The sequence below is a fragment of the Gymnoscopelus microlampas genome (genome assembly GCF_963454915.1).
Source record: "Gymnoscopelus microlampas genome assembly, chromosome: 15".
Classification (NCBI taxonomy): domain Eukaryota; kingdom Metazoa; phylum Chordata; class Actinopteri; order Myctophiformes; family Myctophidae; genus Gymnoscopelus; species Gymnoscopelus microlampas.
The window spans coordinates 10,721,490-10,742,365 of record NC_139952.1 but is presented as its reverse complement, the minus strand read 5'-3'; the positions used below and the strand labels follow the sequence as shown (position 1 = coordinate 10,742,365).

At 41.1% G+C, this 20,876-nt stretch overlaps 2 protein-coding genes across 2 annotated transcripts; one reads left to right on the top strand and one right to left on the bottom strand.

Moving 5' to 3' along the window:
* Positions 1-3,334: 3,334 nt before the first annotated feature.
* Positions 3,335-11,392, top strand: lrrc14b (leucine rich repeat containing 14B). Its single transcript, XM_084081520.1, has 5 exons — positions 3,335-4,062; positions 4,705-4,875; positions 5,644-5,865; positions 6,800-7,041; positions 10,221-11,392. Exons 1-5 carry the CDS (start codon positions 3,787-3,789, stop codon positions 10,891-10,893), a joined length of 1,584 nt encoding a protein of 527 aa, XP_083937646.1. The 5' UTR covers positions 3,335-3,786; the 3' UTR covers positions 10,894-11,392.
* Positions 11,393-13,031: 1,639 nt separating this feature from the next.
* uqcrb (ubiquinol-cytochrome c reductase binding protein) lies at positions 13,032-19,278 on the bottom strand. Its single transcript, XM_084080092.1, has 4 exons — positions 19,217-19,278; positions 17,679-17,747; positions 16,587-16,753; positions 13,032-13,245 (listed from the first exon to the last, which is right to left on the bottom strand). Exons 1-4 carry the CDS (start codon positions 19,233-19,235, stop codon positions 13,168-13,170), a joined length of 333 nt encoding a protein of 110 aa, XP_083936218.1. The 5' UTR covers positions 19,236-19,278; the 3' UTR covers positions 13,032-13,167.
* Between the last annotated feature and the right edge of the window lie 1,598 nt (positions 19,279-20,876).

The following is a 20,876-nucleotide window of genomic DNA, read 5'->3' as shown; positions in this document are numbered from 1 at the left end:
GGTTTGGTATAGGGTTAGTATAGTAAACGTCGGAGGCATGCGCTGTCGGAGGAATGGTCTGTCGGACTAACGTATTGCACCCGTCACCCAGCACCTGAGCACATTATTTCACTTTTCGATCCAATCCCATGGTGGAAGCCGTCCTTAGTTCCTTTCTGTTGCCAACTTCACCACAGAAGAAACACGGTGTGGTTTATTCACATGAGGATGATGATGAGCATGAGAGTATAGCCTGTGCAGTGAACTTGCCACCACCATTCATGCACTGTGTTTTTACTGGGCTCACAGACTCTTCATGTCTTCTTCTTGCTCTGTCCACTTTTTGATCAATAATGGCACAGTTAACATAAAAAAAAATCTGTATTCAATGAGAAAGTAATACAAACCTCAAATTGATCCTCAAAGTGTCTCAGATTTTCTGTCACCTCTGATTTAATCAAATTGTCGCAGTCCCTTGTGCAGAATTTATGTTTTGTGGCAGCAACAGGTGTAACTCTCAGGTGATAGCAGTCAGACATATACACTTAGGCCTACAGTCAGACAGACACTAATCTCTCAAGACAGATTCAGAGCTCTGCAGCTGAATCTGTCTGGAGCTCCTGATACAACGTGTATAGTTAGGAACGTTAGGAATGTAAACAAAGACACGTAGACCGGAAGTGGAGGGCTGAGGGCGGACCTAATGGCCACCATCCTGTTATCCACATTCTATTGGGAGGTCCCCCCCAGAGTCAAATCTTAAGGAAAAAAATAGCAGAGGGTGCTGTTTTTTCTTTTTTTTGACTGAGTTCCTAGATTGGACAGACACACATAGAGCATATGGCATGTGCATAAGAGGTTGTACTTCTTAAAGTTTTTTTTATAGGGGGAACATTTTAATGTCACTTATTTTGTTGATGAAATGTGCATATTTTACCCCCATTGTGAGGGTAATGAGAAAACTATTGGGTTTTTTAGTCTTGGAACCTATGTAATTGTATTCCTTGGCTCCAGAAATGTACACTTTGACACCAATATTATCATCATAGCCCTAACAGAAGCAAAGATATGGGCTATGCTGTATTGCTGTAAATGGCGGCGGCCATTTTTTAAAACACAAATACTTTAGAAATGACGTCTTATCTAGTTTGTGTCTTTGGATAATTTATTTCCTATTCCCCTAAGGTACTTCCATGCCAAAGGGAAAACTAAATTAAAGTTTTAGAGGAGAAATAAATGGAAAGTTACCCAGTTATTTACGCATTTTTCTAATAAAATGTGCATATTTTACCCCTGTTTTCAATGGCAATAAGAAAATGATTGTTTTTTTTGCCTGGAAACCTATTGAATTGGATTATTTGACCCCAAAAATGTACACTTTGACACCAATATTATTATTATAGCTTTAACAGAAGCAAAGATATTGGTTCTGCTGTATTGCTGTAAATGGTGGCGGCCATTTTTTAAAACGTGTATATTTCAGAAATGAAGGGTGATCTAACTCGTCTCTTTGGATAAATGTTTTCCTATGGCCCTAAGGTACTTCCATGCCAAAGGGGAAACTAAATTAAGGTTTTAGAGTGGGGAAAAAATGGAAAGTTACCCTGTTAAAACAACATTTTCCAATTAAATTAGCATATTTTAGCCCTGTTTTCATGGCAATGAGAAAATGATTGTTTTTTTTTGCCTTGAAACCTATTGAATTGGATTACTTGACCCCAAAAATGTACACTTTGACACCAATAGTATTGTTATAGCTTTAACAGAAGCAAAGATATTGTTTTTGCTGTATTGCTGTAAATGGTGGCGGCCATTTTTAAAAACATGTATATTTCAGAAATGAAGGGTGATCTAACTCGTCTCTTTGGATAAATGTTTTCCTATGGCCCTAAGGTACTTCCATACCAAAGGGGACCTTTGCATCATGACTTGAAGTCAACGGCATATTTTTGGGTCCTAACACCTCCACTATTTAGCTACAAATGAAGGCCAAGCCCTTTTTATCACCACAAGAAGCCTACTGGATTGAAATACATTCCTTGGAGGCCCACAGCATCTAAAAACCAGAAGGTACCATTAACGCGAACAGGCTTAATTGTTATGCTGTTTTCCAACAAACAACCCCTCCTCCTCACCCCTCCTTCACCCTTTTTTCCAGTCCTCCTGCCCACTGTGTGTGTGTGTGTGTGTGTGTGTGTGTGTGTGTGTGTGTCTGCCTGTTGTTGATGAAGAGGACAGCATTATGTAAGCAGATGTGTGGGACTCTTGCTGTTCTGAGAGGGACAGACACGTTGCTCTTCACACATGCTGTAGCCCCTTGAAGAAGGTAGCAGAGCAGTGGTTCTCAAACATTTTGATGTCCTTTGCCCCCAAATTGATATTGGTAATTGGTATTAGGCCTAATTGGTGGAGCCCCATTTCAAAAGATGTTATGCCAGGGACCCCCATAAGATATGTTTTAGTACATTAGAGATTTAGCACAAATGTTTAGAAACCTAAAATAGCAGATCTACAGGCTTCCAAACGTGTTCTTCCCCCATTGTTGCAAAACCAGCTTCATTTTGATTTGACTGTGAATGTACTGCAAGCTAACAACAAAGAGCTTTTCTGAAAGTTTGGTCTGCTTAACTGTAATAACCTTGGCCCCATTCTAGACAGGAATAGCACCTCTATGTAACTGTAACTCAATTACACACACACACACACACACACACACACAGACTCACCGCTATTCAACTTGACATAGTGTCGACCTAACTCTTTTCATCAATTGAAAATGCATTATTTCTGCATATGTCAAGTACTTAGATATACTGTATGTACCCACGTCCCACAATAAACTCCCTTAAATATGATTCTATACTATTATTGTTATGTATTTTAGTTTACATTTCAGAATAATGTGTTCTAACCACTGGGCATGTCGTAATAGTCGAACACTTTGACACTGTTTTGCATTCGGTCGTTGGATACTACAAGCATTTAACTTGTCTATTCCCTGCTGCTGTCAGACTGTCACTCGCACAATGTGTTACATAAACTGTACATAGTCTGTGTGTGTGTGTGTGTGTGTGTGTGTGTGTGTGGGGGGGGGGGGGGTATATATCAGTTAGTGTTGTTATTCTCTACACTGGTGTGTTTGTTTACAGTCATTTCAATGTTGGTTGACAGAGCGGGATGGGTTCATACATGAGTTCATTGCTGCTGTGCTCAAGCTTTGGCTGAAGGTGACAAAAGTAGACTCCCTGTCTGAGTCACACTAAGGACATGAGACAGCTGCTTCTAAAAATACCTTCCTCGCTGGGCTAGCAGCGCCGACCACCAGAGCCCCCTGCCTCATTCCTATCACGCCACAGTCAAACACACAGCCCCAAAACCGCTATACCGCGACCAGGACGGCAACAGAGGAAGTCAACAAAGACCAGAAGGGACAAAACATGGAGCTTACGTGGCTGACTACCATTAGCTCACATTAAGAACCCAGCAGCTGACAACCTTAAGAACCTTAGGGGCCGTATTCACCAAGAAGTTTTTTTTTTTTTTTTCTACCCCAAGTATGTTCTTAATTGTTTACAATTGGAGTGCCAGATTTTTGGTAATGCCAGCAGTGTGACGAGGCTCTGACCGTCTATTTTGCACTGCACGTGTGGTGTTTTTATCTGCTTGCAGAGAGTTGAAATATTTCCAACTCAAGCGTCTGGAAGCTTTCATCTGTTCTTTTAGGTGAGCGCCCTCAGCTGGGGAGGAACGCTTTGGTGGACACACCCAGCCTCAGGACTGAAGCTCAGACCTGGTTGGTTTCGGACCATGCAGTCTCTGAGGTTCCTTGCGGCGGAGGGTTTCAGCCAAAGCGGTCCCTCCGCGGTGGAGAACCTCAGCTGTGTTTCATTTAACCTCTACCCGCTCCTCTTCAAGGCCTGCTACCTGCATGAAGAGGCGGAGCTGCTCCGTGCTCTGGTGCGCACCTGGCCTCTGCCGGAGCTCAACCTGCAGTGGCTGCTGGAAAGCACGGCCGACTGCCCCTTGGACCTCACCTCCCGCACCTGCCGGGTTAGCCTGGAGGCCTTTCTGACTGGTTTGAAGGTAAGTAACTGTTTTTTGCTTGGACTGCAAAACCCATAGTTCTCCTTTAACTCTGGCAGTGTACCACTCAACCCCTTAAACCCTAAATTACTTAGTTTTTTTGTATTTTTTTAACTTGAAAATCCCACGATTTTTTCACGCTACTCTCCCTCTGCCAGCCTGGGGAGAGCCCCGAACTGAGCTCATGCTTCCTTCAATGCATGAGGAGTGAGCAGGCCGCTTCTTTTCAGCTGACAGGGGGGAGTTTCCCCGGTAGGACGTAGCGCGTGGAAGGAACACGTTATACCAACCAGTTCCTTTCCCCTCCATCAAGCGCCCCAGCTGACCAGGGGGAGGCAGTATAGAGACAGGATTACTGCTTGTTTTTTGTGAGGGTATCTACCCTTGGAGAACATGCAAACTCCACACAGAAAGGCCCTTTCACCGACCCTACCTAGAGTATGGGCACTGATGGCCTGGGTGACCAATTGGAAAGGAGAAGGGGGCGAAAGAAATCATTAAAAACTGGCAAATCAATTCTCAAAAAAAATATACTTTGTCTATTTGGGGGTTCTTTGCATGGAAAAGTGTAGGAACACCCCGGACGGACTAGACGAAGACTTGACGAACGTAAACGGCGTTACATTTTGTGTTTCCGTGAAGGATTACGTGCTGAGCCCTGCGACCACGTACGCCAAGAAACTCCGCGTGGTGGACCTGACCGGCCTGAAGGACACGGAGCACCAGGCCTGTCCCTGTGGGACCACACTGGGCCGCTGGGCCAGGACCATGATGCTCACACACATGTGCTATGAGACCCTGGTGGCCATGCAGGTAGGACTGTCGCACCATCATGACATTTTACTTGACGGTTAATTGCCATACAAATAATGCAATTAAGGATTTAATTGTAGTTGTTTTTTTGCATAAATGAAAATTCTATTTGGCTTTTAGGCTTTTTAAATAAAACTGCACTGGGTAGATATGGCAAATAACTGAAACATTTAAAGAAATGACTGACTGTACGAATAATCAACATATATAATAGGCCATTTAATAATTGTGTACTTCACTTTTTTTAGATACAGTATATAGTGGAAATAGCCGATCTACAGGCTCACAACGCGTCGCATCCCGACGTGTTGTGAGCTTGTAGATCAGCTTTGAAAAGGTTTGGAGAAAAAAAATGTCAACATGGAAACGATTATGACGATCACGGAAGATGTACCCGGAAAAGCATCTGTGTCATTTTAGATTTGAGCTATATATATAGTATCATAAGTTTTTCAGAAAACTCTTAGGATTTAGAACAGTGGTTCTCAAAAATAGCAGATATACAAGCTCACAGCGTGGCACTTCGTGCCGTGCTGCTATTATATTGAACATTTTTGAAAAATACCACAAATCTATGGAAAATGTTGATTCTTTTGTATGTCTTCTCTTCTGGGGGTCCCTGGCACAAAATATTTTCAGATGACATGAAAAGGTTCTGATTTAGAAGGCATTTTGTAGAATCGGCATCTGGTCTTAATGGGTTGATTGTGAATACGTCGATCAGACTACTACGTAATGATTGTGACAGGAGGCCTACATGTCACGCAGGCCACCGACGACGTCAGCCATTCGGCCTTCCAGACGTCCGTGGACGTCCGTCTGAACGGCTTCGTGACGGGACGCAACTACGAGCCGGTGGCCCAGGCCTTCCTGCTGCTGCGCCACTGCCCGCTCAAGCTGCGCTTCATCGGATTCCGCGCCGACTCCCTGGCGCTCAAGCAGCTGTTCTACGTCCTCCGGTTGTCCGAGCCGGAGCAGTCCCTTACCAAGGTTATTACAGTTTTATTCGTTTTTTCTTCGTCTTTTTTTTTGTGTCTTTTTTCAATTTCAGTTTATTTATTTTATTTCGTATTCTTAATTTTTGGGGGGGGCTTTTTATGCCTTTATTATTGATGGGACAGTAGGCTGACAGGAAATGGGGAGAGAGATGGGGAGTGACACGCAGCAAAGGCCGTCGGGATTGGCATTGTAGCCTAGGTGCCCGGATCGCTATGCCAGCCAGCAGTCCGGGCCAATATCAGTTTAGCTTTGATTTAAAGTGGTTTTGCTAGTTTGTTTAGTTTTTTGAGAAGTCTTAATTTGTGTTTGGGTTGTGTTTGTTTTGCATTGTTAAATGGGGTAGTCAGGGGCAGAGCAACAGCCTAAATAACAGATCTACAAGCTCACAACGCGTTGCACCGTGACACATTTCGGACATTTTTGACAAAGATTAAAGCTAATGACGGTTTCTCTATTGTTTTTTTTAGTACCCAAAGCTGCACTACATACAGTATGTGACTTTCCTGTTCTAACACAAAACCTGGTTCTCCTGTGCCAGAGCTGAAATGTTTACCACTGAGCTAGTAGAGCCTGCCTGCTTGCTCAGGGGAGAAGTCGCATATTGACCTTCCAGTCAGATCAATGTTTAATCGTTTTTTTTTTATTTGTGTCAAACCATAAACAAGATCATGTCCAACCTAGACACAGGATCTAAATGTTTCAGTAGAAGAGCAGGGAGACCAAATACAACCTCCCAGAGCTATCCTGAAGTTATATTGTATTTATATATAATTTTGGGGATCCTTGGCATGAAAAAGTTTGAGAACTACTGATTTTAGAAGGCATTTTGTTGAATCGGCCTCAGGTCTTGTGAGGTTTAACTAAAACTAGTTTTAGTCATTTTTTTAAGTTATAGTTGACAATAACGACCCTGTCCCTCGTGAAGCTGGAGATGGTGCACAACGTCCCGCTGGAGGCTCCTCACCTGGAGGTGCTGCTGTCCAGGGTGGAGATGCCCAAGCTGCAGTCCCTGACGCTGCCCGCGGGGACGCTGGACGTGCGGCGGCTGGGCTCGGACGAGGAGGACGTGCTGGCTACCATCGGGGAACTGCTGGCGCGCCTCAGGAACCTGACCGAACTCTACATGGGGTTCTCCACGCTCACCGGACACCTGCGCAGACTGCTGAGGTTAGAGAGAGAGAGAGAGAGACCGGGGGAGGGGTGGGGGCCCACAGGCTTCCCAACCTGTGGGCCGAGGGTATTGCAAGCAAGTAATTGGTAAAACACTAATATTTTAATGAATCTAATGATATTAAATTAAATTAAATTAAATTAAATTAAATTAAATTAAATTAAATTAAATTAAATTAAATTAAATTAAATTACATTAATGAAAATATAACATTAATAGTTTACAAAATTATGTTAAAAATTACTATTCTTTTCTTTTAAAACCTTGAAAGTGTGTTTTTGTTGTGATACAGATAAATAGGTACTTTTAATACTATGTTAGTTCAAGGTTCAAGGTTCAAGGTCTTTATTAGTGTCCCAAGAAGGCAATTAGGTTTACAGCAAAGAGGTAGTAGTAGTTTAAAACATACAGACAGTACAGGACAACAAGGACGTGAGACATCATAGCATAAACAGAGACCTGGGCGCTCTAGTGCAAGTATAGAAAGACAATAAAAGAAATAAAAAAATAAAAATAAAGGCTACATCCAGAAAGTGCTTCGATATAAAGTGCTGGCATAAAGTGCTTGTTCGTGCACCATTGTCAGACAAAATAAAAGCTCCATCCAGAAAAGTGCTATGATATAAAGTGCTGGCATAAAGTGCTTAATTGTACACCATCATCAACAACAACAACATATCATTCTTTACCTGTTCCTAGCAGCGTTGGCTGCATGAATCGAGGCAGGTACAAAAGAGTGCTTATACCTGTTATTTCTAGCACCAGGAGCCTCTAGACGGCGGCCAGATGGCAACATCCTATACTCTGCCTTGAGTGGATGAGCACTATCCTGCTGAATGGCCCTGGTCTTCATAAGCAGCTGTCTATTGTAAAAAGGGTCAAGGCTCTCCAACTGGATGCCAGTGATTTTGGAGGCGGTTTTCACAATCCTTCTAAGAGAGTTGTTGTCTTTAATAGTGAGGTTAGTTCCACTTATCCAAGCCAGAACACAATCGATCGTTTGATCGTTAACCCATTTATACCTGGAACCCCATTACGTAACTATACCTTTCAAGCCGGGAACCCCATTTGGGGTTCTTGTTGCTATGTAGGCCTACAGTATATAGCAACATCATTTTTTGAAGTTTTTGTTCTTGCTGGTAATTTTAACAAGACTAGCAAGTCTATTCTTATTGGACAGATTTATTTTTCCAAACCACGCATTAATACAAAAGATGTATAGCCTACTTTGTCGTATGACAGCTGATCTACAAGATCACAGTGCGCTGCATCACAACGAATTGTGATATTGTAGATCGCTATTTTAGATAGCTTTGAACATGTTTATCTCTGATAACATGCCCAACATAGGGACGGCAAGGTTCAAAGTGGTTTAAATAGATTCAATGAAACTTGAATCTCGTTTGAAAGAGAGTGATAGACAGAGAGACAACAGCAAGTAAAGGAGAATTAAATCTCTCCTTGTTTGATATTTGTAAGAGGGGATTAGTTGTTGTCTTGTGTGCAAATACTGCTAACATGAAGGTAGCTCACTGTAATAATGATAATAATAGTAATGATAATAATAGTAATAATAATGATAGTAATGGTAATAATAATAAGTAAGGCACCTGTTTCATGTTGTGAGTTGTTGTTTGTTATGTTGTTAGTTAGCAGTATGAGAATGCAGGCGGCTGCCTCCAGCCAAAACATCAAGTCAGCCAGAAATCACTGGGGCATACTTAACTCCTCAAATAGAAATGACACTGACATTGTATAATGTACTATAAGGTTATTATAGTTTTTTTTATTATAGTTTTGACTTGATGTTTACCAATTACAGTTACGTTCAACTTGTTTTAAAAGTTGCTAGTTTATTTTAGTTTGTTTTCTTTGCGAACATTTTGTTTTAGTATAGTAGTTACAATACTAGGCTCATGTATCCTACATTAAAACTGGCTAATGGGTGGACGGGCAGTCACTATGACTCAGACAACACTGTATATAGAGTTCACTATTACTCAGACATAACCATATGAATAAGCCCATATTTTGCCTGCCCTCTATTCAATAAGTGTGTCAGGTGAACTGCACTGACACATTTCTACACTTGCCTGTAATTGTCTAAACATTTCTGTATTGTGTATATTTGTATGTGGAAATCTACACCCATCCTATCCTATATCAAAACTGGCTTAAGGGAGGACCGCCCGGCCGGCGGGCGGGCGGGCGGACATCTGACGTCACGCTCATGGCACCATGATTCACCTATGCATAATGCAGCTACGACCAAATATGGAGTGTGTTGTCTAACCTCAATGTGTCGTCATGGCATCAGGCGCAAACAAATCAGTCAGCTCCATATATGGGCACAAAAGGGGGCATGCCCATATATGTGCATATCAGTATGCCCATATATGGGCATATACTGATGACGGGGATCTCCATTTATGGGCATAAAAGGGACAAGGACTGACAGATACAGAGATCTCCATATATGGACATATCAGCATGCCCATACATGGGCATATACTGACGACATCAGGGATCTCCATGGGCATAACAGGGACAAGGACTGACAGATACAGAGATCTCCAAATATGGGCATATCAGTCGGATTGGCGGTGTGACGTAGGTGTGAGGACGCGGCTAACCTCTAGTGTCTTAAATAAGCCTGAAATGTATTTCTAAAAAGTAGGTTGTCCCAGGTTAGCCTGCTACTCCCCATCTCACATTACCGGCTGATCCAGGGGTGTCATTTGGGGTCCGAGGGGATGGCAATTGACACCCCCTAACATTCATATTTAGCCTCTAATTCAGTTATTTTATGCATATTTTAATTTGATTAACATAGCTTCCCTATTTTGGGCATTATTAAAATATTGAAAAGGCACAATATCAGTCACCAGAAATGTGTGTTTTCAATGACTCTAACATGGAGTTTGAAGTTGAATGGGCTGATTATTTAAGATCAAATCAATCAGTGATCAAACAAATATAAAATGTCAAAATATTGAATCAAGCGGCTTAAAAACTATCTGCGGTGTACACAAAAGCCAGAGTAGACCAAAAAATTATCCCAGAAGTGTTTTTTAAGTTAAATATCCCTTTAAGTGGTCACTGTTAAGCCCGCATTGTTTTATTCATTTTTACTGAAAACCTGAAATTATCCCCATATTCTGTCCCGTCTCTCCAGTCCGCTCAACACTCCGCTGCGCTGTCTGGAAGTGGCCAACTGCAGCCTGAACCAAGTGGACATGGCGTACCTGGCCAACAGCCTCCACAGCGAGGCCCTCACACTCCTGGACATGAGCGGACACGACGTCTTCGACATTTTCCCCAACACCTTCCGGAAGCTGCTCAGCCACTCCTCCGCCACGCTCACCTGCCTCGTCCTCGAGGAGTGCGGCGTCGAGGACGAGCACGTGGCCGATTTCATCCGAGCTCTGGCGCCCTGCCAGGCTCTCCGCGAGCTCAAGCTGCTGGGGAACCCGCTGAGCTCGGCGGCGCTGCGGCAGGTCTTCTTGGCGCTCGCCGCCGCGTTCCCCCACCTGAGGTACGTGGAGATGCCGGTGCCGCGCGACTGCTACCCCGACAGCGTCATGTATCCCGTGGACGACTCGGCCCTGCAGCAGTACAACATGGAGACGTTCGAGGAGGTCAGGGCTGAGGTGACGGGCATCCTGGCGGGAGCCGGGAGGAGCGTGGAGGTGTGCACGCCGCTCACGGGCGCCTACGACCCGGACATCAACGAAACCAGCAATGAGCTGGGAGTGTCCATGCTGAAGACCTTTAACAACATCATGGGGAACTTCATTCAGACTGTCACCGATGTGGACAACAGGAGGTCCCGAAGTCAGACACAGTAACCCAAAAAGAGACCCTTTTTTTAAAAGTTATTTTTGTGGGGGCATTTTAAAGCTTCAAATGAAATCCTTAAAACGATTTCAACCACATTGCTAGGTGGTTTGAAATACCTTTCGAATCTGATTTATAAAGATGTGTCTCAGTGTGGACCCTCGGACCGAAACCTGATTTATACTTAATTTTACAACAGTGTCGCTCGCCGTAAATAGCTGATCTTTTTGACTAAAGCTGCAGTCGAAAAAGGGGCAAAAAAAATTGACGGGCTTGTAGATTATTTTTGACAATATCTGAATTCACAAATTCACTCTGATTGCTTGCAAGCAACAGTGTGGTGGACAGTCAGTCATGAAGATCAACTCATTTAGAACTTATAGCAGCACTATGTAACTTTTTTCTAATTAATAAAATGTAATTTTACAATTGTGGTGGTTTTATTTTGTCTCCCTGCTTTTCTGTAGACATTTAGATCGTGTCAAAGGTCATGTCTCCCCTAGACACAGGATCTGACAAAAAAAAATTACGTGAAGGTCAAGATTCAATTTATCCACCGAGCATGGTAAAAATGGCAGCAGTTGCACAGGAAACCGCGTTCAAATCCAGGATAGAAGAGGAAAGTTACACAGTGCAGTTTTAATAAAAGTAAAATGTGTGTCTCACAACTATGGCTTTGGGAAAAATAGGACAGTTTTTCGGGCACAATGCATATTTACTCTCTAGGGTTGGACAAAATATAAACTACATATTGTGATATGAGGCTAGATAATGTCTGGGGTTTTGGATATTGTAAAATTGTAATATGGAAAAAGTGTCTTCCTGGTGTTAAAGTCTGCATTACAGTAAAGTGATGTTATAGGGGTAATATGATTTGCCTTTATACCACTTAATTATATAGGTATTACTAATTAGTTATCACTAATGTCATTGTGTATATACTTTTTATGAAAGCACCAATAGTGATCCCCACAATAGGGTAAAAACATAGTGATATATACACCAATTGAAAACAGACACCTAGATTTTTAGGCACCATTTCAGTGATAAAACAAGCTTGTGAGTTTTTAAAGCTGCTATTTTAACTATTGGAAAAAAAAAAGAATAACCCATTACTAAAAACAAAACGGGTAGTTAATGTCTACTCACTTTTTCTTGTACAATCTATAACAGGGGTCTTCAATGTTTTTCAGGCCAAGGACCCCTTAGCTGAGAGATGAAGCAGGGACCCCCACTACATATTGTAAAAAAAAATGCAGATTCAACTATATCAAGCTTTGTTTCAAGACTAGTTTTACAGCACTATCAGTGTTGTGTAAATGAATGTTTTTTGTTTATTTACACAGGATATTTTCTATTAATGTTTGATTCATGTTACTGTGCATTTTCAGACATTTAACCACTTAAACCCTCAAGACTTAGTAGACCAAGTACAGAGCCAAAGGTCAAGTTCACTATTTTCACTACTACCAAATCTTTTTGCAGAATGCAGATCCACAAGCTCACAAGGTGCCTTGCGAGCTTCAATAAAAAAAAAAATATATATATATCCACAATCCATATGAAAATATTTTTGAAAACATTTTTACAAATCTTTGAATATAAAACATTTTTAACTCAAATCTTTGCTTTTGGGGGTCCCTGCAAAATATTTTGAGATGGATACTGGATATAAGATATAAATGCTGGATGAATGGCTTGTAGATTCATTTCAGGTACAATGCTTTTTAAAAAGGTATTTCGTCACTCTCAGGTGGAAACCTCACATGTCCTAAACTATCACTTTAAAGGAAATGGAAAAAATAACACATGTTCCAATGGATCCAATGTAGTTATTTAGTCACAAGGTTCTGTTAATAGTCGTCTGTATTTAGAAACCCCAAAGACAGATGTAACCACTTTCACTTAAACAAAATAAATAAGCAGACCTACAAGCTCACATAGACTATTTTTGGTACTTTAGAGTAACACTGTATTGTGACGCAGTACGGTATTAACTTACAAACAAACATAAAAAGTTGAAATATGGAGATACAAGGTTTCTGCCCGACATATATAATAAACGGCATGCTGTATGCTATATTCCAGGTTGTCTTCTTGTACAGTATATAGTTTGTAGACAAAACTGAAAAAGACAAAAACCTAGCCATTGTTACCGATCCAAAAAATGTACATTTCTTTAATGAGCACACAGTGCAATAGGTTACAATTTATTTCATATTATATTACAACAGGGGACAGCGGTACACCAGACTAAAAGGACAACTAAACCATAAGCAACTGTTTTATTTCTTCGTCCACTCGTCCTCCTCTTTCCTCTCACGGATAACCTCGGTAAGGTAAGGTGTCAGGTAATGGACGTCCTGTGGAAGGCAACAAGGACAACATGAGCATCCGTCACTAAAACCAAAACATTTTACTACATCATATTTGGCTAGAGCTGCAACTATCAATGCATTTCCGTAGCGATTATTCTATAGATAATTTTTTCAATCGGGGAAAACAAATAGTTTTTTATGACCGATGTGAAACTCAACTAGATCTATTATCCTAACCATTTAAGCAATACTTTTTACTTCTTTGTATAACGGTGTTGAACAAAAATGCTGAAAATAGTCGATATACAAGCTCACAGCGCGTCTCATTAGGATACGTTGAAGATCTTTCATTTTCGTTCTTTCTGAAACTGTATTGACATGCCCTCCCCCCTCAATAAAAAAAAGTATTTATATTTTTTAATACTACACATTGCATTGCAGTGCAATGCGAGTTTGCAGATCAGCTATTTTCACTGTGCGACACCATCGGACGACAAAGTATAAAATAGGGCATATGTGTTTAAAATGTAAAGGCCTTGATTAGAATAAGCCTACCTATTGTGTTTATATGTTTATATTATATAATTAAATGCCTGTCTGTCCACTCACAAAGTTAGGCCAGCTAATACACTCACAAAGATTAAGGTGGCGTGAAACCATAGAGTTATAATATATCTAAAGTGGCAACTGGAAATCTCTGTGTTTGGGGCCGATAACGTTGCGTGGCCCTTCCGCCTCATAAGAGTTATGTCTTGCATGAGCAGTAGTGCCCGTTGTCAAGCTCTTGAGTCAAGCCCATTGGTCAAAACCGTTTTCGCTTGTTCATGTAATAGGCCCCAGCTGTGGTAAGCTGCACGGCTTGCAGGAAACAAGTTTGTTTTCCTGTCCAGGTTCAAGGTTAGGTAAAGAAGGAAAGGACACCTAGGAAAGGATTTGTAACACTGGGAGGCAAACTGGAGGTTCAATGGAAAGTCAGTGAGAGCCGGGTTGGCAAGCATATGAATTAACACTATTACTGAATGATTGTGACCTTTGTCGGTTCAGGAAAATGCGGTCTTTGTTTTTTGTTGTGCACTCTATAATTGTATTGAGGTACTGTATCTAAAAAGCACAGAGGAAGTTTCTGACCGTGCAGTAATATAGGCTGTTATCAAGAGACTGTCAATTATTGACAGCCTGTGAAACAATTCTCCTGATGAAAGCTCCATACTGCCCAGCCAGAAACTTTCTCTGTGCTCTTTGAGATACATCAATAACATTATATAGAACATACATAGCAAAACAAGAGATCAGAATACAATGCGTTTTATATCTTCCATTTTCCTAAACCGATTATCTGACAAAGGTGGCAATCATTCAAAAATACTGCTTGTTCATACTCCCGTCCACTCGGCTCTCATTGACTACATATACATTCAATAGAATGTTCGGCTCCAGTTTTCCTCCCAGGTGCATCAATGAAGCACACCAGGCGTAGAACACTTCCTTTCCTTCTTAAATAGCCATGTCCAGGTTAAAAAACTGCACACGGGTAAAAACATGGCAGGCCAGGAAGCACAGCTGCAGCTAATCAAATTAATAATGGGTGTGTTAGATTTAGCGGTGTCCAGCGCCAGGGGTGTGCCAATGTGCAACCGGACAGTATTCAAACAGTACTCTCAAATCTAACACGTCCACATTATTAACCCATTAAGACCTGAGGCCGATTGTACAAATGCCTTCTACAGTAGTTATCACACTTGATTTTTTTCAAAAAACTTCAAAAATAGCAGATGTACAAGCTCGCAGTGCGGCACGCCACAAAGTGACGCGTTGTGAGCTTGTAGATCTGCTATTTTGGAATAGCCAACGCTAAAATCTAAAATAACACCGCTTTCACGGTTTTAATGGGTTACCGGTAAATTGAATAGCTGGACATGTGTTGCTTACATCACTGTGTACTATAAGGTCAGCCTTATGCAGCCTGTGTTTTACCCTGCTGTTGTTTTCACTTAAAAACCAGCCTAGGGTTTCATCCTCCTTTAAGCATAGGAACAAATAATTTGTACGCTTGTTGCAATATGGATTTGTACATTTAAACCCCCAATATACATTTTTTGTTATAGTGTAATCTCTCGAGACAGACACGTTGGCTCACAATATTCAAATCACAACAGAGATTTTGGTACCACTTAAAAGCCTGTGTTTTGCTAAGACACTGAATCCCTACTGCACCCGATGAGCAGGTCGTACTCCTTCCGCCGCAACACTCCCCGCTGACAGGTGCCGCCCCCAGCCCGTAGGAGCACGTATCGTATAGTGACTTAATATTACCCTCCCCGCCCTCGAAAACAGGCCAATCGTGTTCGTTAAGATGCTCAACGAAGCCGGATGCACCGCGGTGGATTGGAACGGACAGACTCCGCGGTGGTGGGCAGCTACTTCACTACTGTGCCACCCGAGTGCCCAATCATTTACCATTTAACCCTACTGTATCTATGTTCTTGCTATTCTACACACAGCCAACCAGTTGGTAGAAATCACAGTTTTAGGCTTTATCGCTTTTATGAAATATCCAATACCATTAGGGTTTTATAGAATATGCTTCAGAACATGCATTCTATTGCAAGTTTGACCCATTAAAATACTCACGATTAAGCGATTGAGAACTTGAATCCATGTAACCGATTACATTGACCAGTTTGATTAATGATGCGTTCACACTGGCAGATACAAAAGATACAAAGTTTAAACCGGCTAAACTTTTTTTTGTTGCTTAGAAGCTGTTGTAGCTTTTATAGCAGCTGCAAGCGTCGCCGGCTTCCATTGAAAAGAAATGGTAGCCTGTATGTTTGTAGCTGCGTGAAGTGTGAACGCAGCATAACTGTTGCACCCCTATTTCAGAAGCCCTTGCATCGAGGCCCATCTCCTAGGCCTGTCACAATTATTACGTAGTCGAAATTATTTGAGATTATCGCAATTATTTAGCATAATCCATAATGACGATAATGATCGTCATAATCATTACCATGTTAAATATATTTATATTTTCAAACATTCTCAAAAATAGTGGAAATAGCAGATCTACAAGCTCAAAACGCGTCGAATGCGAGGCGTTTTGAGCTTGTAGATCTGCTATTTCCACAAGTAAAGTTTTTTTCTAAAGTATAAAGTAATTCAATACGTTATTTGTCATATCTGCCCAGCTCAAATTTGCTCACGAAGCCTAGAACCAAACAGAAATGTCATTTGTATTCATTATGTTCCAATGTTCACCGACAGAAACACAATTAAATAGTTCATTCGCAATTATTTGAGTGACAATTCATTGTCAAGCTAATTTCATAATGGTGACAGTCTCCTAACTGTTGCACGACAAGTCCAGCAGTCCTTGCATCGAGGCCTACCTCCTCATATTTCGTCCACTGGTCTTTGGGCAGGACCTGCATCTTCATGGAGAGGTCCAGGGCTCTCTTGAGACGGAACATCCTATCGTTGTAGACGCCCTCTGGAAGCCTCCGCAGGGCCTCCTTCACGTTGTCGTCCTCGTGGATGGTGTCATCACGCATCAAACCTTAAACACACAAAATCATGACCCGTTGTGAGCTTGAAAATCGGCTATTTTTTAAAAACATTTTGAATGTTTTTGAACAGTTAACGCAAAGCTTCTCGTGGGTCCCTGGCACAAAATATTTTCAAATGGGGGTCAGCGGCCAAATACATACATTTAGGGGCCCTTGACATGCTAAGGAAGCAGTGATGTAAAACACATGCCAGATTATTTCCCTTGACATTTCTGTTTATGTGAATCATGTGTGTTAGTTTATGTTGTTATTCAGTAAAACCTTGTTATTCCAAACTTCGCTAATCCAAAACGTACAACCCTCTCCCCCATTCTACCGGTCCATTATTATGCAACCATATACTTTCAGAAACAGTGGCGGGCAATGTGTGTGATTTAATGTCCATGGGTCATACCACGTACATAGTGTCAAAACATTGTTTCTATGTGATGACATTTTAATCATTATGACACTGACACAAAGTTACTCATTTTGAATCTAACATGGGATTTAGGGATGTATAGTGGCAAAATAATAAATACTAGACCATACCCTTGGGGGGATATGCGCACATGATTTAGCAACCTGGGAGCCAGGGAACACAAATTTTTTTGTGAAATCGAAAAACGGGCTTCGCTGTGGTGCACAAGGTACTGGTGAATGGCTATGTGCAAATTCAGATCAACTGCTCCAGCCACTGAGGAGAACCGGGCAGAACGAATTTTGCCCTCACCACGCACTACAGAGCTCTGTCAAATTATAGGAGGATATATTTACACAAAATAGCTATTTGTTAACTTGCACTCTCCATACGTGAAAATAGCCGATCTGGGTGGGGGGGGTCCCAAGTTCAAATATGATTTTTTTTTGGGGGGCCTGAAAAGTTTGGGAACCCTTGCTCTAGAATAGATGATGTGTATGTTACGTTGTTCTTACCGATCTTGTTGAAGCCACACATGTTGTAATACCATTTTCGGAACCCGACCAGGAGCCTCCCTGTTGCTACTTTGAAGAGACAAGAAAAACACAAGAGCAACCGTTACTGAAATGCGAGACGAGACACGAGAGAGACTGTCCACTAACTGTAGCGACATTACAAAGTGGAATGATTTAACCACAATAAGCTTTCGCAGAAGATAGCAGGTCACAAACAGCAGCTCACAACATAGAGGTATTTAATGTAGAGCGAAAACAGAAAGGACACTCGTGTAGGGTTTAAGTGGTTAACCACCTGAACCCTAATGTTCCTATTCCGTGGGCGAACGTTCAGTGAAGATAGCCGATCTACAAGCTCGCAACACGTTGCAGTGTAGATCGGCTATTTTCGGCTGAGATTTTGGTGTAGAGACAAAAGGGTGCGGACCAAGGATAGAGCCCTGGGGGATACCGGTCAACCAAGTATGATAGGGTTTATGTGGTTATACATGGCGTCAGCTTCATCTTTAAGACAATAAGCAGCAGTAAAATATTCATAATCCATCTAGACGGTTGGAGTATTTCTAATTGTCAGTACTTTTACTCCACTACATATCAGATGCAAATATTGTACTTTTGCTCACAATGTGTGAGCTTGTAGATCGGCTATTTTCAAAAGGTTTTTATACATTGGAAAACTTTTGCATAATGATACTTTTACTTAAGTTAACAATTTGAGTACTTTTCCCACCACTGCTAGTGTCAAACAATGCAAGTCCAGATACCAGGGCTTGACATTAACCTTTTCAGGCACTTGTCCTTCGGCCTCGATTATATCTGATATAATCAAACCAGACAATAAATAATAAATTCATTTAATATATAAGACCAGATATAATCAAACCAGACAGTAAATAATATAATATAGTAATATATAAGGCCAGATATAATCAAACCAGACAGTAAATCATAATATATTAATACATAAGACCAGATATAATCAAACCAGACAGTAAATCATAATACATTAATACATAAGACCAGATATAATCAAACCAGACAGTAAATAATATAATATATTAATATATAAGATCAGATATGATCAAACCAGACAGTAAATCATAATATATTAATATATAAGGCCAGATATAATCAATCCAGACAGTAAATAACATCATAATAATATATTAGTCCCCATCAAGTAAAGACAAGAGATCTATAAAGACTGCTAGAAAGCCTGACTTCGTCGTACGTCTGCGTGAAAATAGCAGATCTACAAGCTCACAAGGCGTTGCGTCCGCGACGCCTTGTGAGCTTGTAGATCTGCTATTTTCGTAACGTTAGCCTAGCCACGTTAGCATGGATAGTTAGAGGACATACACACTGGAGAAGAGTGACCCCACATACAACATAACCTCATGTAACGTTACCGAGCACTAGAATTATTAAATAAAACACATTCATATGAATAATAAACTGATATATGGTGTGTTTATAGGCGTTATAGGTGTACAGATAAACAGTAAATACATGTCAGAGAGAAGGGGAGAGAATGTTACCTGGTGCCCTCGACGCCATCTTGATACTCTGAAGACAGACTGACAGGGTTGCCAGGTTTTTAGAGAGAATGTCTGGGAAAACAAGCCCAAAAGAAGCGACTATCATGCGGCATAATAGTCGCATAATTTATGCCACATGGGCACTTTAAACTTATATGCAGTGGCTAGTTGAAAATAGCAGCTATACAAGCTCACATGAGCTTGCAGATCTGCTATTTTCAAAAAGATCTTAAAGAAAATGTGAAAAACAAATTGATTCGTTTTGAAACATTTTAACAACACAAATCTTGTATGGGGAATCCCTGGCACAAAATATTTTCAGATGGACACTAGATGAACACTGGTTTAAACAACATTAGGAAACAAGCCCAAAAACGCAACCACCAATATTAATATTTACAAGCAACGTTACAAAATAAACACGCCCAACATCGCTTATAATAAGCAGACATGGCAACGCTGCTCTCTTCCAGCATCTCCCGCCCTCTGTGCTGGGATTGGCTGTTCACGCTCACGAGCCCTCAGCTCATTGGACAGTTTGAGGCACGTACTTTGGGAGATCGATTGACTTTGCCGTTTGCACATCTGGTTTAAAAAGGATACGGAAACGGTGTATAACTCTATGGTGTGGATGTCAAGGTTTGGCAGGTACAGTAGGCGGGATCTGGACCGGATCTGAGCATAGAGCAGAAAATAGAAACCAGCGCGAGATAAACCGCTTGGGACGTTATGACGTTCACACTGGACAGACTGGTTCACCTCTAGAGGAGTTTTTTTGTTTGTACTTTGTTCAGTGGTGGAAAAATTACTACATTTTAGTACAAGTAAAAGTAACATTACTGCAATGTAGAAATAGCCTACTCTGTTACAATAAAAGTCCGTAATTAAAAATGTACTTGGGTAAAAGTGCAAAAGTATTGGTATCAAAATATAGTAGGCTTAAGGTAGCCTACAAAAGTAAAAGTACTCATTATGCAGAATGTCCCATTTCAAAAGTTTTCAAATGTATAAAATGTGACAAATCTTTTGAAAATAGCCGATTTACAAGCACAATGTGTCGCATTGTGAGCTTGTAGATCGGTTAGTAGCTGAAATGTATATGAAGTGGCTGAAGTGGGTAATGTATGTTTTAATCAAATGAATTAAAATCTACAAAGTAAGTAACTAAAGTTTTAAAAAGTAATTGTAGTGGAGTAAAAGTACTTATAAGTACGGTACTTGAGTAAATGTACTTACTTTACACCACTGGACACATATAACAAGCAAATGCAAACATAAAGAACAAAATAGCACAAGTAGCCTAAGTAAATAATGAATAAATAAGGGGTAGGGGATGGGGTATTGCAGAAAGGATTGATTGAATACGTTATTAACAGTTTGCAAATAGTACAGCGGTGCGATTATTAAGGATAACACAAAAAGCCCTAAGGGATATCTTTGTACTATTAATATGTTTTGAATGAGCCTATGCTAGTCCGGGAATCAAAGGGTGATGTTTGGCTGAACGTGGTTTCGTCGGTTAACGTTTTTTTCTCAACTGATTCTTGCTGCTGGGGGTCCCCTCTTAAGGATTCAAGAGGGTGCCCAGTGAAATCAGACACCAATAGATCAGCACTTGTCTTCACTGCTAAGGTCATGGTGGTGATGTATCCACCTGTGC

Coding starts and splice junctions, on each gene's coding strand:
- lrrc14b (XM_084081520.1), top strand. CDS start 3,787: ATGCAGTCTCTGAGGTTCCTTGCGGCGGAGGGTTTCAGCCAAAGCGGT. Junction 4,876..5,643: donor AGACCCTGGTGGCCATGCAG/GTAGGACTGTCG, acceptor CATGTCACGCAG/GCCACCGACGACGTCAGCCA. Junction 5,866..6,799: donor CGGAGCAGTCCCTTACCAAG/GTTATTACAGTT, acceptor TCCCTCGTGAAG/CTGGAGATGGTGCACAACGT.
- uqcrb (XM_084080092.1), bottom strand. Junction 16,754..17,678: donor GTGTGGCTTCAACAAGATCG/GTAAGAACAACG, acceptor TGTGTGTTTAAG/GTTTGATGCGTGATGACACC. Junction 13,246..16,586: donor AGTGGACGAAATATGAGGAG/GTAGGCCTCGAT, acceptor TGCCTTCCACAG/GACGTCCATTACCTGACACC.